The sequence below is a fragment of the Lynx rufus genome, unplaced genomic scaffold (assembly GCF_022079265.1).
Source record: "Lynx rufus isolate CCGP_SWC_20201006 ecotype Redwood Valley unplaced genomic scaffold, mLynRuf1.p SCAF_8, whole genome shotgun sequence".
Taxonomy (NCBI): domain Eukaryota; kingdom Metazoa; phylum Chordata; class Mammalia; order Carnivora; family Felidae; genus Lynx; species Lynx rufus.
Window position 1 is genome coordinate 11,840,823 of NW_025814896.1, and position 18,308 is coordinate 11,859,130.

The following is an 18,308-nucleotide window of genomic DNA, read 5'->3' on the forward strand; positions in this document are numbered from 1 at the left end:
GGGTTTTGTGTACATTGCTCCTTGAATCCCAAGAACTTTAAGATGCAGCTATTCCTGGAAATGTACGACTAGATGAAAGCAACACTTCTAGGGGCGCCTGGGTGGCTCAGTTGGTGGAGCGTCCAACTTCGGCTCAGGTTATGATCTCACAGTTCGTGAGTTTGAGCCCCACGTCGGGCTCTGTGCTGACAGCTCAGAGCCTGGAGCCTGCTTCCGATTCTGTGCCTCCCTCTCTCTCTGCCCCTCCCCTGCTCATACTCTGTCTCTCTCTCTGTCTCAAAAAATAAAACATTAAAAAAAAAATTTTTTTTTTAAATAAAAGAAAGCAACACTTCTACATTTGTTTTAAATATATGTAATTAAAAATAAATAGACATTTGAATAGTTCATTTGCAGTGATAAACGCTCTTATAGTCAATTTGGCCAAAAAACTTTAAAAATTTCCTTACTGGAAAAATGAATGACTTCCTTACATTCAGGCATATATGTTATTTACTAGGCATCTTTTATGTGTCAGCACTGTGCTAGGCACATGTTAACTGTGTAATTATAAATTGATAAGGGATTAGTAATTGGCAGCTAGTTAGTAAATAGCAAATATCTCCTACTTTATAAAGAAACTAGAAGCCAGAAACATCACTCCTATTTTATTGTAGGGAAACATTTAAAAAGGGAAAATATTTGCCAGATGTCCCACAGCCAGTGGCAGCATGCAGAACAAACATGCCATGACCTCAGATCTTAATGCACAAAACCCTTTACTACAACATCTCGGGGATGCTAAGTCATTGGAATGGAGCTGAAGCCACGTGTCTAAATAAAGCTTTATTTCATGGAGCACGATCACTTCTTGCCTCACCAGAACTCCCAGCTGTGACAAGTAGGGGTTGTGTTCATTTCCAAGAGAGGACAAGCTCAGTGAGGCCCCACTATTAAAGCGTCAGAACAAAGATCAGAGCCAGATGGGACTTGTGACAAACAAGAATGTCTCCTTAGAAAGAGCAACAATCTTCTGGAGTCTCCTCAGGCCCAAACCTCAGCAAAAAGGTGGTTAATGAGGGACACCTGGGTAGCTCAGTCCTCAGTGTCCGACTCTTGATTTCGGCTCAGGTCACGATCTCGAGGTTCATGGGGTCGAGCCCTGTGTCAGACTCTGTGCTGACAGCAGGGCCTGCTTGGGATTTTCTCTCTCCCTCTCTCAAAATAAACGTTTGAAATTAAAAAAAAAAAAAAAAAAAAAAAAGTGGTTAATGAAAACAGGCATTACAGCTTGCCAATCGGATAAATTATGAAATTTATTTATATTTCACCTTTTAAAAGCCAGAACATAACAAATTTCACTTTCTGGAAAGTCATCTTATTAGAAATACATGAAGTGCACTTAATACAAGGAAATCAGTTTCTTGGTACCATTAGTGAGATGGACAGTCATTCGTTCCCTCAAATGAAGGCTTTGTCAAATTTCCCTCCAGATTCAGACCTCTCCAGTCAGGGAGGGCTAAGTGAACTTTTTCCAGAAATCACAGTGAAGGCGCTGACCTTAACATTTGGGCCCTCCAAAGCAACATCACATTCGAAAAGACTATTTTGCCTAGCAAAGGGCCCTGTCTTTGCTGGTCACTAGGCGTCTGCAGCCCCCACTGGCAGGCAGGGAGAGGCCCACAACAGCGGTGCTCACAGGCCCCAAAGCTCCCTGCCACTTACAACCTCAGCCACTGACCAGAAAAACTTCCCATGTTCAGAGTAGAGAGGTCTGACACGAAACAATGAACCTAAGTCCACGTCTTTTGGTCATGTTCCTACAGATTAGACTGACACCGCTCTCAGCCTTGTATTTATTAATATTCGCAAAACATGGTGAACTTCAAGTTTCTTGAGCTAGTTTCCAGCAGTTTCCATTAACAAGTGCTCACAAGAGCTGTGTTTGCCTTTTTAACAGTGCGTCTTGTCAAAAGGAGACAGCAGGCTGTGAGACCAGATTTCCCATGACCTCTGCTTTACAAGGCAGGTTTCACACACTGATTTACAGATGGAAATCAGTTTCATAAGGAAACCATTTATGATAGAAAAGCAATACTCAGATACTCAGTTTAATCTAAGTTACCAAAGAAAAGATAAAATAACTAGAGTATCTACTGGAGTCCCCAAACTTCTTCCTTCTTATTCATGTGAGGACTCCTTCTCGTGCCTCAAGGACAAGAATGTAAGCAGGTTCCCAAACAGAGAGGCAAACATGACGCAGTCCTTTGAAAATACCATGTTAGTTCGAAAATCAGAACCAAAAAGCTACGGCCCTCGCACTGCTCTTAGCTGACCCTCCTCCCCACTTATGGATAAATGGAGTTTAACTTTCCTAACCTAGAAACACTTATTGTCACTAAAAAGATGTGGTTACACCTTATCCTAAAAAGGCACCATGCAGGCATTTAAGACTGAACCAGTTAACTCTAAGGGTGTGCAGGAGCGGTAGGAAAATAGAACTAATCAAAACTTCCAGCATCAGATCGTGCTAAACCCAGAACATTCACCCCAACAGGCCTTTTGCAATGTTTCCCAGGAGGGACACTCCAGCTTCCGGCAGCTGCTGCTAAGGACCAACTAACAGAACCTCCGCAGCACAGAAGGAGCTCCACCACCGATGGGACACACGTTTGCCAGAGCTCACACACCTCACCTCAGGGACAAGGAGAGGAGGGAGGTGCTGGTCTCATTTGTGCTATTCGTGACCCAGAACAGGTCCTGGCTGGCTCAGAGGACCTGAGAGATGCACACTAAAGGGGAGGAACGAGAGTGAAACAAGGGTAGGTGGAGAACCTGGATTCTCTTCCAGAAGGGGAAGCAGAAACTCCAGGGAGCAGCTGAGGGCAATCAGAGACCAGACACATGACAGAGTTAACAGTAGGGGAGACCCCAAAGGAAGGGACGGCTCTGACCTGGGGACCTTTTTCCCTGTCAGAAGTGACCACAGCTCACTTCCAGGTCTGTTGTACATTGAAGGTGTAGGAGTCACAGGTTCCACGCCCAACACACAACGGACGCTCTGGAGCACGAGCTGGACAGTAGACACCGCTCACTGATCGATGATGGAGCGCTGCAACACCTGATTCATCATGTCCTCTTCATCAACATCGTAATCCTGAGGGTGAAACACAGACCCTTGGCCCCGGCACCTGTCACAGCTGCAAAGACTGTCGTTCAATGGGGGAAGCGGGGCGGCCCAGTGACAGGCTCCGGAGACGCCTGGCCCAGCATGGATCCCAGCTTGTTTCTGGTGCCAGCCACGGAGCTCTGGGCAAACCGCTCGACCTCTCTGGGCCTCTGCCGCCTCCTCCTGAGGATGAGAACACTGATGGCTCCCTTAGACGGGGACTGTGAGGACCACAGGGCACCTGTGCGCGGGCCTGGCACAGACCGAGTGCTCACATGGGAGGACTTTCCCTGCAGTGAAACTGGACTTTTAATTCAACGAGGCCAAATTACCTACTTCCTTACAACTCGGGAATTTCATCTGTCTTCAGGGCACTAACAAAAAGGACAGTTATTGGGAAGTCTGGATCTCAGACACTCTCTTAGACTGAGAATACACATTCTTAGGACAACTTAGGAAAGAGTCATGCTTTCCTTCTTGGGTCCTGAAACACAGCCATTAAGACTGAATGCTGTTCTAAAATCCTCACAGCATACATATATATATATATATATATATATATATATATATATATATATATATATATATACACACACAAACAAACAAACGTTCTACTTCAAGGGTTTGGCCAAATTTATCTATTACTAGAATGCTAACACAACAGTGGGTCCCTTCAAACCACTCAGCACTAGGGAAAAGACACAAACCGGATGACTACTTTTGGCAAGTGGATGTGTTTTGACCTAAGATGCTCTAAAAAACACGTGACACTTCATATGGAATTCCGCCCTTCCAGCTTCTTGGGGTTGGGACAGACGGAGAAAACTGGCAATGCTGTGCCTGTGTCTCTACACACTGCTGTCAGCGGGAGCTGATGGCAGCACGACATGCGTCAGGTGCCGTCTGGCTTGCAAATCCTCAGGGAGACCATTTCCATTACCTGCCTGGTCCCATGGGCATCTGAGCTTCAGGATCCCAAGCCAGGTGCTGGAACGGGCAGAAACTACACATACCAAAAGAAAGTGGGAAAAACCTCTGGAAGAAAACCCAGGAGCAATCTTACATCATGTCTCACTGTAGACACAACAAAGGCTCTGACCACTCAGTGGGCTCACGAACATAGACCACACAGCTGCTGTTCCAGGGAGCCCATCACATCAATGACAAAACTCAACAATGGGACCCACAGCTTTCCAGGTAAGAGAAAGGATGTTGTTGTGCTGTTACCCCAGGGGAGAGATCAGGCCCCGGGCTCCAGACTCACCACAAAAGTGTCGTAAGAAAACTGGTGCCGGCGCTGGATGTGCTCTATGAAGTTGGCGCTGCGGTAGTTGGGGTCTCCCCAAGGCATCGAGGCACATATCGGACAAACCTTTCAACAAAAAAGCACGGTCTCAGGCACCTGACCTTTGAGCTAACATTAGCCCTATGTGGCCCGTATCTGGCCTTTCTTCCAGGGCAGCTTTCCTGACACATCAGTTTAGGGCCTGGCCACTCCTTCATAGGTACGTTCGTATCCCAGAAAACACTGTCAGTCTCCCACTCAGGTCAAAGGACACGTGAGAGTGCCTAATGGCTTTGGCCATGATACTACCCTTTCCTGACCCCCTACTGTGGTCAGGACAATGTGTCAGCCCAGTAGGGGCCTAGACTATGGCCTTCTGACCCAGCACACAAAATGATCCAAAAGCACAAAGAAAAACAAGGAAATGACAAATGAACAATAACCTGAGGAAGTAAAACACAACCTTCTGTGCTATTTTTACAAAGTAAATGCTGAGACGAGAGGGCTGACGTTGAAAAGCCCTCATATAAGAAGTCGATTTGGGAATTATGGGGACCACATCAAAATAAAAAGCTTCTGCACAGAGAAGGAAACAATCAGCAAAACTAAAAGGCAACCAACAGAATGGGAGAAGATATTTGCAAACATATCAGATAAAGGGTTCGTACCCAAAATCTATAAAGAACTTATCAAATTCAACACCCAAAAACCAAATAATCCAGTAAAGAAATGGGCAAAAGACATGAATAGATATTTCTCCAAAGACATCCAGATGGCCAACAGACACATGAAAAAATGCCCAACATCACTCATCAGGGAGATACCACCTCACACTTGTCAGAATGGCTAACATTAACAACTCAGGCAACAACAGATGTTGGTGAGGATGCGCAGAAAGAGGATCTCTTTTGCACTGCTGGTGGGAATGCAAACTGGTGCAGCCACTCTGGAAAACAGTACGGAGGTTCCTCAAAAAATTAAAAATAGAACTACCCTATGACCCAGCAATTGCACTACTAGGCATTTATCCACGGGATACAGGTGTGCTGTTTCAAAGGGACACATGCACCCCCATGTTTATGGCAGCACTATCAACAATAGCCAAAGTATGGAAAGAGCCCAAATGTCCATTGATGGATGAATGGATAAAGATGTGGTATACACACACACACACACAATGGAGTATTACTCGACAATCAAAAAGAATGAAATCTTGCTATCTGCAGCTACATGGATGGAAATGGAGGGTATTATGCTATGTGAAATTAGAGAAAGACAAATATATGACCTCACTCATATGAGGAATTTAAGATACTAAACAGATGAACACAAAGGAAGGGAAGCAAAACTAATATAATAGGGAGGGGGACAAAACATAAGAGACTCTTAAATATAGAGAACAGAGGGTTGCTGGAGGGGTTGGGGGAGATGGGCTACATAGGTAAGGGGCATTAAAGAATCTACTTCTGAAATCACTGTTGCACTATATGCTAACTAACTTGGATATAAATTAAGTAAATTAAAAAATAAAAAAACTGAAATAAAATGAAAATAAAATAAAATAATAAAGAAGTCAGTTTGGGCGTTGAAGACTGGGAGGTATTTGGAAAGACACAACATGAGAGGGTGCTCCACAAGACTGGCAATGGCACAGAGGAAAGGCCAGGAGTCAGCAGTACAGGCATTACAGGCGATCAGCTGGCTAGAATGGAAAATTCAGAGATGGACAGAGAGGAGCTGGGACAGGGAGAAGCAGGCCTCAGTGGTCAGCTTAGAGATGGAACTCCACCAGTAATAAGGAAGGTATCGTAACAAAAGGGATTAGCAAAAGACGAATCTGAAATGGTGGAAGATTCCTGGTGGAAGGAGCTGGGCAGGCAGCTGTGGATATGGGGCTAGATCATGGGTCAGGTCAGGAGACTGAGGAGGAGGTCACTTCCAAAGGGAAGGGCTGAAACATCAACAGTTAAGAAGGAGTTCTGTAAAGGGAGAAGGGATAGAACAGAGGGCCAATGGATGAAGGAAGAGAGGCTTCAACAGAGACAAAATAACCACAGGAATGTCAGAAAGCCAAAGGAGGGGAAAAAAGAGAAAATTAGGTTGTAGTACCAGAAACCGCAATGTTGGGTATAGAACTTACTTGAAAGGAAAAAGAGGAAAGGGTAATACTACTGAAAAGGACCACATTCAAACATTAAAAAAAAAACACAAAAAAACCCTACGTACCTAGTCTGTGATACTTAAAGGAGTGATAAACACTTTCCTAGTAATTTTTTTTTAATGTTTATTTATTTTTGAGAGACAGATCATGAGTGGGAGAGGGGCAGAGAGAGAGGAAGATACAGAATCTGAAGCAGGCTCCAGGCTCTGAGCTGTCAGCACAGAGCCCGACACGGGGCTCGAACCCACAGACTGTGAGATCATGACCTGAGCTGAAGTCGGATGCTTAACTGACTAAGCCGCTCAGGTGCACCATAATTTCATATACATTCCCTTTCCCCACAACTATAAAGATACTACTCTCAAAAGGAAAATGACAGCTTTACACAGAAGATACCTGGTGGACACCAAGCGATCCAACAAAGGGGCCAACAGATATCACATGACCCCTGAAGCGGCATCTGGAGGACACATCGCTTATGGAACGTCCCTGCTTCTAATGATGAAAAAACACACAAACCGAAATCCAAGGACCTCTTACAAAACAACTGGCCTGTCCTCTTTAAAAATGTTAAGGTCATGGAAGGCAAAGAAAGACCTAGCACCAGAGACATGACAATTACGTGTAACACACAGATCAAGGACTTGGGGGCAGGAGGATATTGCTATGAAGGACGTAACAATGGTTAAAATTCAAGGGCAGTCCACTTTTTTTTTTTTTTTTTTAAAGTAATCTCTAAGCCCAACGTGGGGCTCCAACTCACGACCCCGACATCAAGAGTCGCATACTCCACCAAGTGAGCTGGCCAGGCACCCCTACAATTGTTAAAATTTAAACATGAATTTTATATTAGATATCAGATTATGTCAAAGTTACATCTCCTGAGTGTGACAAACACAAAAAACGTGATTTTCGAAGAAAATGCTCTTGTTCTTAGGAGGTATATGCTGAAGTGTGTAGGACAAAAGGTCATGGTATCTGTAACTTATTATTGAATGGCTAGCAAAATGTAGAGTATCACCCAGAGTATCATTAAGCATATACTGTAAAATGTTACCAATCTGTGAATCTAGGTGAAGGGTACACAGGAGTTCGCTGCACTACTGTTCATTTTTCTGTTTAATTTTTTTCCATAAAAAGCTCCTCTTACCACAGATTTGGTGTCCGTGCTATGGGACAGCTTGCAGTGTTCCACTAGCCCTTCCTGATCAAAGTTCTTCTCGGGACAGTACGGGCAAGGGAAGGTGTAACGGTTTGGGACGTTCCTGGAAGATGAAAGGCAGAACAGAAGAAATCTCTTTGTGAGTACCCTTCCACACTTCAATCTCCATACCTCCAAAAAGGAGCAGAGTTCAAAGTGTTATGACAGGGATTCTGACAATTACCTCAGAAGCACATCAACTGTTTTGAACATAACTTCATAGCAGAGCTAACATTTGAAGTGAACATCAGAGTTCTCCACACCCCACCCCAAAACGAAAACGGACAGATAATAGTTATACATCCGTAGCCAGCATACATCTGAATAATAACTATACATCCACTTCCCCAAACTCCTACAACTAAACCCTGAAACATGCAAAGTGTCCACTGTCTTCATAGCAGAAGAGGACCTCCACCTGAGGGAGTCATTCACCTTGGTTGAAGGGAGGCATCCTTGGTGGTGGCCTTCACACCTTCCATGATGTAATTCTGGTATTTGGAACAGGTAGCCACGTGGGCCCGGATCTTGGATAGGAAGAACTTAGGAAGAATGACAGCCCACAAGTTAGTCAGACCTTGGACCAGGTCCCACATAGTCCCAAAACAAGGGCAAGGTGAAAACCAGACCTGTACCACCCTGGCAAACAATCTCACCAGACTCCCAGCTATGCTGACAGGGCTAAAACCACGTTTGCTGCAGGGGCTCTGTTAATACCAAAGCTGATGTCTTACTTGACCAATCCAGGATGTCTGCTTCCACTCGAAAATAACTCTCCTAGAGGTTTTTGTATTCAAGGTATGCTCTCTGCTCAGACACACTCCAAACCCAGGGAAGGTTTAAAAGTTTTACACATAGCATTTAAACTAGCCTCTTCACAGCAAGCCAAGAACCACATTCTATTATGTGCAGCAGCAAAAAGTAATCATTTAAGTATAAGAGATAAAGACCAGTAATTCTAGTTAAGGTACAGAATTCCAGACTGTGGTAAATAATCTTTAAAAAACAAAAACAAAAAACAGAAATCCAGAAATGTGAATTCTATTTCTCCTACAGAATCTAGCCTTTACAAGTTGAAAAGAGAAAACCTAGAGGAGAGTGCTTCATTGCAGGTGTTCTAAAAAGAAAGAAAAAGTATAAGGAATGAAGAAAAAGGGGAGGTAAAGGGAAGATAAACATTTTCTGAGGCAGAATACACGTAGAGATATGATACAATACAAACATTAATCTTTAAAATGGAGAATATCAAAAGTATACAGAAAAAGAAAAATCCATCACGCATAAAGTAACGGGTAACTTCATTTCAATATCCTGAGTTCCAAAATTAAAGGAAGGCACAAGAAAAAAAGGAAGTTTCAATATTTGAGCTCTGGTTTACCATAATGCTTCTTTCTGTCTTACCTCCAGCTAAAGAACTTGACTTCGAGCTGCCAACCAAAGAGCTCCCAATTAAAAGGGATGGTAAATATCCCTGTTCAGAACAGTAGCCACTGTGTACCCTAAGTGCTAAATCAATCTGAAAGGAAGGAGATGGGAATGTATATCCATCCTATGGCCATCCACACTAATGTGTTAAAGTAACAAAACTGACACGTTACACCAGTAAGTCATTAAGTGAAAATTTTTTTTCAAAAATGAGAAAAAGCTCTAGAATTATATACTATGATCCTATTTTGTAAAATTCTGACAACTGTATTTGGTAAAAACCTTAGATCTGCGTTTGTCAAAGGGCAAAAAATGTTTTGCAGCCTCCTAAACTGAATCACTTGTAAAGAGATCATCTCTGGGGGCACCTGGGTGGCTCAGTTGGTTAAGCATATGACTCTTGATTTTGGTTCAGGTCACGATCTCACAGTGTGTGGGATTGAGCCCTGTGCTGAGCCCTGTGCTGGGCTCTGTGCTGACAGCAAGGAACCTGCTTGGGATTCTGTCTCTCTGCCCCTGCCCCCGCCCCCACCCCCATTCACTCACACCCCCTCTCAAAATAAATACATTAGGGGCGCCTGGGTGGCGCAGTCGGTTAAGCGTCCGACTTCAGCCAGGTCACGATCTCGCGGTCCGTGAGTTCGAGCCCCGCGTCAGGCTCTGGGCTGATGGCTCGGAGCCTGGAGCCTGTTTCCGATTCTGTGTCTCCCTCTCTCTCTGCCCCTCCCCCGTTCATGCTCTGTCTCTCTCTGTCCCAAAAATAAATAAACGTCGAAAAAAAAAATAATAAATAAATAAATAAATAAATAAATACATTAAAAAAATAAAAAGGTAATCTCTAGAGTAGGAAACAAGCCTACATTATTTTATACTTTTGTATGATCTGAAATTAAGAAAATCATAATGATTTTAAAACCTGTAAGGCTGTGTGTATCTCTTGGAAAATAAGAATAATATTTCTCCTTTATTATAGATGTTAAATACACTGGATTCTAACAAGATTATACAACAGAATGGATGCACTTCAAATGTTTGGTATTGCTATTATAATCAAATAATTTCATACTGACCTTTATGTCATGATTCCTTTCAAGTGCTAAAAAGTTCAAATATTAAGTTTTGTATCTATATTGACACAGATGACAAAATTTTCCCTCAAACTCATTACAGCAGATAACTTTTTTGAGATGACCTCATCTTATGTTAAAACAATTAAGAAACAAAGGCTCCTGGATGGCTCAGTTAGTTAAGCATCCAAATCCTGATCTCATGGTTCAGGAGACAGAGCCCTGCGTCAGGTTATGCGCTGACAGTGTGGAGCCTGTTGGGGTTTCCTCTGACCCTTCCCAGCTTGCAAACGCGTGTGTGTGCTCCTTCCTTCAAAATAAATACATATTTAAAAAGAAATAAATAAATAGCATTGTCATTATAATCTAAAGTTACGCATAATCTTGGAAAAGCGCGTCTTTTAAAGGAACAAAATGGGATAACGTTTTAGTTTCCAAAGCTACGATATATAATATACTAAACCAACTCTTAAAAAAGCAAATCAAAACCAATAAAGGTATTAAAATCAAACAGCACAGCCACGGCTGCAGATAACTAGCATGCACACGTGCTGTTAGTCACCTAGTCATGCTCTAACTTGAGAAACACGTGGCAACAGCTCTGTGTTTTACCCCCTCATCGCAGAAGGACACCGACTTCCGTTTTACTTCCACATACATTTTTACGGCAGCCATGGCAAGAAGTCTCTGTGCTCTCGATCTGCCGCTCGAGCTCCGCGGCTCGGACGCCAGGTGCCAGAGCGCTGCGACACACCCCACAGACAGGCTTCTTCGGCTTCAGACATTCCTGCAGGCATGCAGAGCAAAAGCTAGAACAAGACACACAGAGAACCTGCGTCATGCATCGTGGAGACAAGACAACAAAAATGGATAAACTTTTAAAAAGACGTCAATGAGTAATGGGTTAAAAACACGTTGCTCCCTAACTCCTGATTCAAATGCGGAGTCCTCCCAGGCCAGAAAAGCAGGGGGTGGAGGTCCTGCAAAGCACACACAGGTCCACCAACAGAAACAAATGCAAAACAAAACGCCAACTATCATGGTACACGGTGAGAGGGGTCATGGCACAGTCTTCAAACCTCAGTACCTGCCACTGAGGGATCTGGGGGAGTTTTCCTGAACCTCGGTTTTTCCTCTGTGAAATGGAGACGGCAGTAGCTACCTCTGGGATTACTGGAATGGGATATGGATAGCAGACCCTTCTTAGTACAGTGTCAAGCACCTGTGAAATGCACCACAAACACGAGGTGCTACCATTAGAGGTGAATATAAAGCACCACGAGGACACAGAGAGAAGACCAACTAGTTGTGACCCAAGGAGGTCAGGGCTGGTAAGACTTCAAAGGCAGCATTCATGAAACAGCCTTAGAAGAAAGAGCTCAACTGCAGAAGGGAAGAATACTCTAGGCCCTTAGACTTAAAAAACTCATGATGCACCTAAGGAAATAAAAGTCTAACACTTTTCCTCAGAAACAGTAGGAACCCAGATGTTTAAAGATATCAATCAACAAGGCCAAATCCAAGTTTTAGAAAAATAGCTGAGGTTATCATGGACAATAGAGTTCTTGGTTTTCATTTTTTTTTTTTTAAGGTGAGGAAAGACAGGAGCCTTGAAGTAGAACCAAACAGCTAAGGCAAGGAATTCTGAGGGCCTGAGGCAACAGTGAATTAAGTGAAGAAATGATTCAGAGGGGGAGTCAGCAGTACTTGGTAGCTTACTGAGTTTGGAGAAGGAAAGTCAAAGACGGCCAAGTTTCTATCCTGAAACTAGGCAGGTAATAATGCTGAGATAAGAATGAACGGACACACAGAAAGAATGGACACTAAGACATGAAAATAGCCCAGCTACATACCCAACCTGAGACACTTAAGGCAGGATAATAAAATCTGTTAGGAAGAATTCAACACGTATCATCAAAGGTAACCTGTGCATCTCACAAATTTTTACTGTCTCTAAGGATTTTCTTCCTCTTTGTCATTAAGCTAGGTGTTAACACTGCCACACGAAACAGACCAGGCTGGAAGAAGGTGAGGGGGCCTAGTGATTCATCACTGAGAGTAAAGCAGAGAAGGAAACAAAAGCCCAGTCTTGATTTTTTTTTTTTAATGTTTATTTATTTTTGAGAGAGCAAGAGGGAGCAAGCAGGGAAGGGGCAGAGAAAGAGGGAGATACAGAATATGAAGCAGGCTCCAGGCTCTGAGCTGTCAGCACAGAGCCCGACGCGGGGCTCAAACTCACAGACGGTGATATCATGACCTGAGCTGGAGTCCGATGCTTAAGTGACTGAGCCACCCAGGCACCCTGATGTTTATATTCCAAAGTGGAGAAAAACACAAATGTTAATTTCCAATACAGATGAAGTATACGAAGGAAATAAAACAAGGCAAAGAGATCAGCCGACATAGATCATACAGAGCTTCTTTAAAGAGGTAGTAATATTTGAGTGGCACCTGGGCGGCTCAGTCAGTTGAGTGACTGACTCTTGATTTGGCTCAGATCACGATCCCTGGGTTGTGGGAACAAGCCCTGAGTCAGGCTCCGTGCTGAATGTGAGGCCTGCTTTGGATTCTCTTTCTCTGGCCCTCTGCCTCTGAGCTGAGACCCAAAACTATGAGGACACAGCCACACAGACCTGGACACAAAGAGGTACACACAGAGATGATATACCAAGTGCAAAGGGGTTTCCAAAAAGCAGGAAGGGAGGCTTTGGGACCATGATGGGTAGACCACTGAGAGAGGGTAAGTGATTAGGTTGGAGAGGTAGACAGGGTCTTGTGGCCATCACTTATTGTACCTCTTCTCAAAGGCAGATCACCAGAGTAACCCAAGAGAACTGAGGGTCCCAGAGAAACGAAGCCTAGATGGTAGGTAAAAGCAGCTTCAAGCCTTCCTTCAAGCACACACCAGGATACACAGCTCGTTAACCAAATATGCACAAGCCACTCTGTGCCGGAGACATGCCCAACATGCAAGCCTTTTTTTTTTTTTTTTTTTTTTTTAACGTAATGTATTGTCAAACTGGCTAACATACAGTGTGTAAAGTGTGCTCTTGGTTTTGGGGGTAGATTCCCGTGGTTCATCGATTACATACAACACCCAGTACTCATCCCATGAAGTCCCCTCCTCAATGCCCATCACCCATTTTCCCCTCTCCCCACCCATCAACCCTCAGTTTGTTCTCTGTATTTAAGAGTCTCTTATGGTTTGCTTCCCTGTTTTTTTTTCCCCTTCCCTTCCCCCATGGTCTTCTGTTAAGTTTCTAAAGTTCCACATGAGTGAAAACATATGCCTTTCTCTGACTTATTTCACTTAGCGTAACACCTTCCAGTTCCATCCATGTTGCTGCAAATGGCATGATTCCATGCTTTCTCATTGCCAAGTAGTATTCCATTGTATATATAAACCACATCTTCTTTATCCGCTCATCAGTTAACGGACATTTAAGCTCTTTCCATAATCTGGCTATTGTTGAAAGCACTGCTGTAAACATCGGGGTACATGTGCCCCTATGAATCAGCACTCCTGTATCCTTTGGATAAATTCCTAGTAGTGCTATTGCTGGGTCGTAGGGTAGTTCAATTTTTTGAAGAATCTCCACACTGTTTTCCAGAGCAGCTGCACCAGTTTGCATTCCCACCAACAGTGCAAGAGGGTTCCTTTCTCTCCACATCTTCCCCAGCATCTGTTGTTTCCTGAGTTAATTTTAGCCACTCTGACAGGTGTGAGGTGGTATCTCAGTGTGGTTTTGATTTGTATTTCCCTGATGAGGAGTGACGTTGAGCATCTTTTCATGTGTCTGTTGGCCATCTGGATGTCTTCTTTGGAAAAGTGTCTATTCATGTCTTCTGTCCATTTCTTCACTGGATTATTTGGTTTTTTGGGTGTTAAGTTTGGTAAATTCTTTATAGGTTTTTATACTCTTTATCCGATGTCATTTGCAAATATCATCTCCCATTGTTGTTTGCCTTTTAGTTTTGTTGACCATTTCCTTTGCAAGCCTGGTTTTAAATGGTTCCTGTGTCTTGGGCTGGCTTTCCGTTTCCCTTTTTTATTTATGGGCCTTGATCTAGTCCAGTCTTCTAGGTGCTCCACCCTTTCTGTTACAGCGGTATGTACAAAGTCCCTTCTCCAGCTATATGCCACTGAATTGCAGAGACACAGTCATTTAGGGCTTGAAATAAAGTTTTATAAAAACTCAATGCCCCATCCAGCCAGAGCTACAAAGATGCTGGTTTCCAAGCATAGACGTTAGCAAATATCTGCCACTTTTTGCTGAGCAAAAAGCACTTGGCTAGAGCTAAGGGAGACTTAGCTCCCCTCACAGGGGTGCATCTATCTGTCTTCAATCAGCAGAGTTGATGAACACCTCGAACTAGCCTGGTGAGTATAGAAAAGAGCCAAGGTTTAAAACCCAGTACTTCCCCCTTGACCTCTGACCTGGGGAAGGTTCATGTGGCTCAATAAAACCTCGAATTTTGCTGCTCTTCAGTTGCTAAATTGCACTAGATCAAGCCTCTTTATAAACATTAATGGTAAATGAAATCCAATGAGGCGCGCCTGAGTGGCCTAGTCGATTAACTGAGAGTTAAGAGCGGGCAAGGTCAATCTTGCCTCAGGTCATTATCTCTTAAGATCAAGCCCTGAGACTGGCTCTTTACTGATAGCACGGAGCCTGCCTGCGATTCTGTCTCTCCCTCTCTGCCCCTCCCCTGCTCAGTCTGTCTCTATCAAAAAAAAAAAAAAAAAAAAGTAAAGAAAAGAAATCCAATGAATTGGTCCAAAATTAGGTAAATGTAGAAAGGAGGGCTGATCCAAGGAAAAGAGGATTCAATGAGAACGCTATCTAGCCTCCACCGTAACTCACATGAGTTTGCTTCCACCGCCAATTTCTCGGTTCATCCACCCATTACCCAATCGCTCCCCTACTCATCCACACCACTTTGATCCCTGTAATATCCTCCCACCGCACAATGAAGTTTCACAATACTTTGAACACTTGTTAGTCTCACCTACCATCAATTCACTAGACTGTAAACTGAGGGCACTATCACCTTGTTTCTTACTACGCCCCAAGAATCTGGCACATAGTGAGCACACACTTTAGTTGGCTGAATGGAAGATTGGAAGATGGATGCTCAGACACACGTTAGGCACTGGGGACACAGAGAGGGGCAATACAGATATGGTCACTGCCCTCATGATCTCGAGTTTTGCTCTATGTAAGGACGAAGGAAGCCCCAGGAGTGAAGCAGAGTAGTTTAAGTAGGGATGGTGATAAGGGAGGTGGCTTAAACGGGGACTTGAAGTCTGGAAAGGATGTGCAGTAGTTGGCAGGGGAGATGCAGATGGGGTATGAAGAGTTCCAGGCTAACTCAGCTGCAAGTGGGAACAGCCCAAAGCCAGAAAGAGCTTAGAGGACTTGAAGAAGCAAAAAGCAGTCCGTGTGGCTGGAGAGCCCTTGCCAGGTGCCAATCATTCTCTGGGCTGGCAAGGAGACACCTGCAGTTCATCTGGGAAGGGTCAGACAATGGTGAGCCTGCCCCCTGCGAGCCTCGATGCCCTCACCTGCAAAATGGCTGCCAACCCTCTTCCTCTGCAGGACTGCAGCACAAATAAGAATACCTGTGAGGCCCAGCAGGCGCCTATCGTGCCTACTCTCCAGCAAAGGTGTCCTAAAAACGATACCAAGGTGATACCCATGATAAGCACTGCGGGAGACCACCGAGGAAATGCCAACTCCCAGCGGCGAGAAGTGGCCACATTTTCTACAGTTGTTTCAACTTAGGTGTGTTTGTGTGTCTGATGGAGCAAGGTTTGGGTTCAAAACCCGCCAACCTCAAGGCACCTACCCCAGCCCAGGGTCTGTACTATCATTTTCAGACACATTTCCTTCAGTCGTCCTAACCAGCGTATGAGCAACATGCAGGCCACGGAAGGTTAATCTCAAACAAAAAACGCAGCAAACCTCGCACACAAGTAGGAATGCCAACAATCGCTACCCGCAACTCCCAACCCCTTTCACAGTTAAAGGCAGACTGGTGAGATCTATTATCAAGACTTCCCTTTTGTTCTTTTAGTCTAGTTCAGCGTTTTTCCAGTTTCGGTGCACATTCGAATTACTTGGCAGAACTGGAGACATGACGCCATACGTGCCTTACTTTAGGAGCGACGCACAGGCTAGTCAATAGAAACTGCGGCTAAGGGCCGACTTTTTTTTTTTTTTTTTTTTTAAGTAAACTCTGACCACTCGAGATCCAGAGTCGCACTCTCTACCGATGGAGCCAGCCAGGCGCCCCACCTACGGCCGAGGCCGACTTGAGACCCTCCCTAATCCCCAGCAGGGTGCCACTCCACTATCGGGGGTGAGAAGGAGCCTGACAGGCCGCCTGGAACAGAGTAGGCGCTCAACAGACGGCGGGATACTTGGAAGCGAGCAGGGCGGAGAAGCACGCCCCGCCAACTTCCACAGACCTTCAGGAACCCCGGAGGGCCCCGCGAAGAGCCGCCTGTAGACCGGTCCTTGAGCTTCCGCCCCGGAACCCTCCCAGCCCGGTCTCGCCCCTCCCTACCAGACTCCCCCCGACCAGGCCCAGGCTTGCCGCTTACACGTGACCACAGGGCACCTGCACCGGCTTCTCGTACACTTCTAAGCACACAGGACACGTGAAGCGGCCCAGGGGGTCGGCCTCCGCAGCGGGCCCAGCCAGCTGCGCACCACCCTCACGGTCCTGCTGTTGCGCCGCCATCTTGCTGCCGCGCAGAGCGGCGCAACGGCGGCCGAGAAGGAGGAGCCCGAGGGGGCGGGGCGGAGGTTGTAGGCTGGCGCGCGCTGGGGGCGGGGCTCTCGGCCCACGGTGGGAGGGACGGAGTGAAACGCTGTGCCGTCCGGGGCACTTGGGGCGTGGCTTATGGGAAGGGCGCGAGGCTGGGGAGGGGCCAGAGGATGGGCCACTCCTCCTGGCCCTCGGACCGGAGGCTGGGAGGGAGGGTGAGAGGAGGGAAATCTGGAAAATGTGGAAGTCCCATCCAGAGCCCGGAAGAATTGGAACAGGCCTTGTGTCACTGCAGGTGTTTCCTCGATTTAAATCATGACTGTCATCACCATTACTTAATATTTTACCCCAAATCGAGTTGCCTTTTCTTTAAACTTAGGCAAATTTTACTTACTTTTATTTTTTAGGCAAACAAATTTTAAAGGGAGACCACTCCTGAGCTACAAACAGAAATTTTTTTTTTAAGTTTATGTATTTATTTTGAGAGAAAAGGGGAGAGAGAGAGAGTGCATGTGAGGGAGGGGCAGAGAGAGAGGGAGAGAGAAGAACCCTAAGCAGGCTCCACACTGCCTGCACAGAGCCCAACACAGGGTTCGTTCTCACGAACCGTGAGATGATGACCTGAGCCGAAATCCCACTGAGCCACCCAGGTGCCCCAAAATCTGTCTTATTTCTTTTTTTTTTTTTTAATTTTTTACGAGTGTTGACAGTTTATTATTTTATTTTATTTTATTTTATTTATTTATTTTTTTAAATTTACATCCAAATTAGTATAGCATTGGTGGTATAGTGGTGAGCATAGCTGCCTTCCAAATTAGTATACAGTGCAACAATGATTTCAGGAGTAGATTCCTTAGTGCCTCTTACCCATGTAGACCATCCCCCCTCCCACAACCCCTCCAGTAACCCTGTGTTTGTTCTCCATATTATGAGTTTCTTCTGTTTTGTCCCCCTCCCTGTTTTTAGATTATTTTTGTTTCCCTTCCCTTATGTTCATCTGTTTCGTGTCTTAAAGTCCTCATATGAGTGAAGTCATACGATGTTTGTCTTTCTCTGACTGACTAATTTCACTTAGCATAACACCCTCCAGTTCCATCCACATAGTTGCAAATGGCAAGATTTCATTCTTTTAGGTTGCCGAGTAATACTCCATTGTATGTATATACCACATCTTCTTTATCCATTCATCCATCGATGGACATTTGGGCTCTTTCCATACTTGGGCTATTGTCAATAGAGCTGCTATA

General features: G+C 44.8%; 1 protein-coding gene across 1 annotated transcript; it reads right to left on the reverse strand.

Moving 5' to 3' along the window:
• Nucleotides 1-1,277: 1,277 nt before the first annotated feature.
• Nucleotides 1,278-17,057, reverse strand: RNF114 (ring finger protein 114). The gene is made up of 6 exons (XM_047067987.1): nucleotides 16,895-17,057; nucleotides 10,946-11,096; nucleotides 8,231-8,337; nucleotides 7,745-7,859; nucleotides 4,413-4,520; nucleotides 1,278-3,136 (listed from the first exon to the last, which is right to left on the reverse strand). The coding sequence occupies exons 1-6, from the start codon at nucleotides 17,032-17,034 to the stop codon at nucleotides 3,071-3,073; spliced, it is 687 nt and encodes a 228-aa protein (XP_046923943.1). The 5' UTR covers nucleotides 17,035-17,057; the 3' UTR covers nucleotides 1,278-3,070.
• Nucleotides 17,058-18,308: the final 1,251 nt, after the last annotated feature.

What these genes read in the sequence shown, in the direction of transcription:
- RNF114 (XM_047067987.1), bottom strand. Translation starts at nt 17,034, where the DNA reads ATGGCGGCGCAACAGCAGGACCGTGAGGGTGGTGCGCAGCTGGCTGGG. An exon ending in CAGGTGCCCTGTGGTCACGT is followed by an intron (nt 11,097 to 16,894) that starts GTAAGCGGCAAG and finishes GTCTTGTTCTAG; the next exon opens with CTTTTGCTCTGCATGCCTGC. An exon ending in GCCATGGCTGCCGTAAAAAT is followed by an intron (nt 8,338 to 10,945) that starts GTATGTGGAAGT and finishes ATTCTTCCTAAG; the next exon opens with TTCTTCCTATCCAAGATCCG.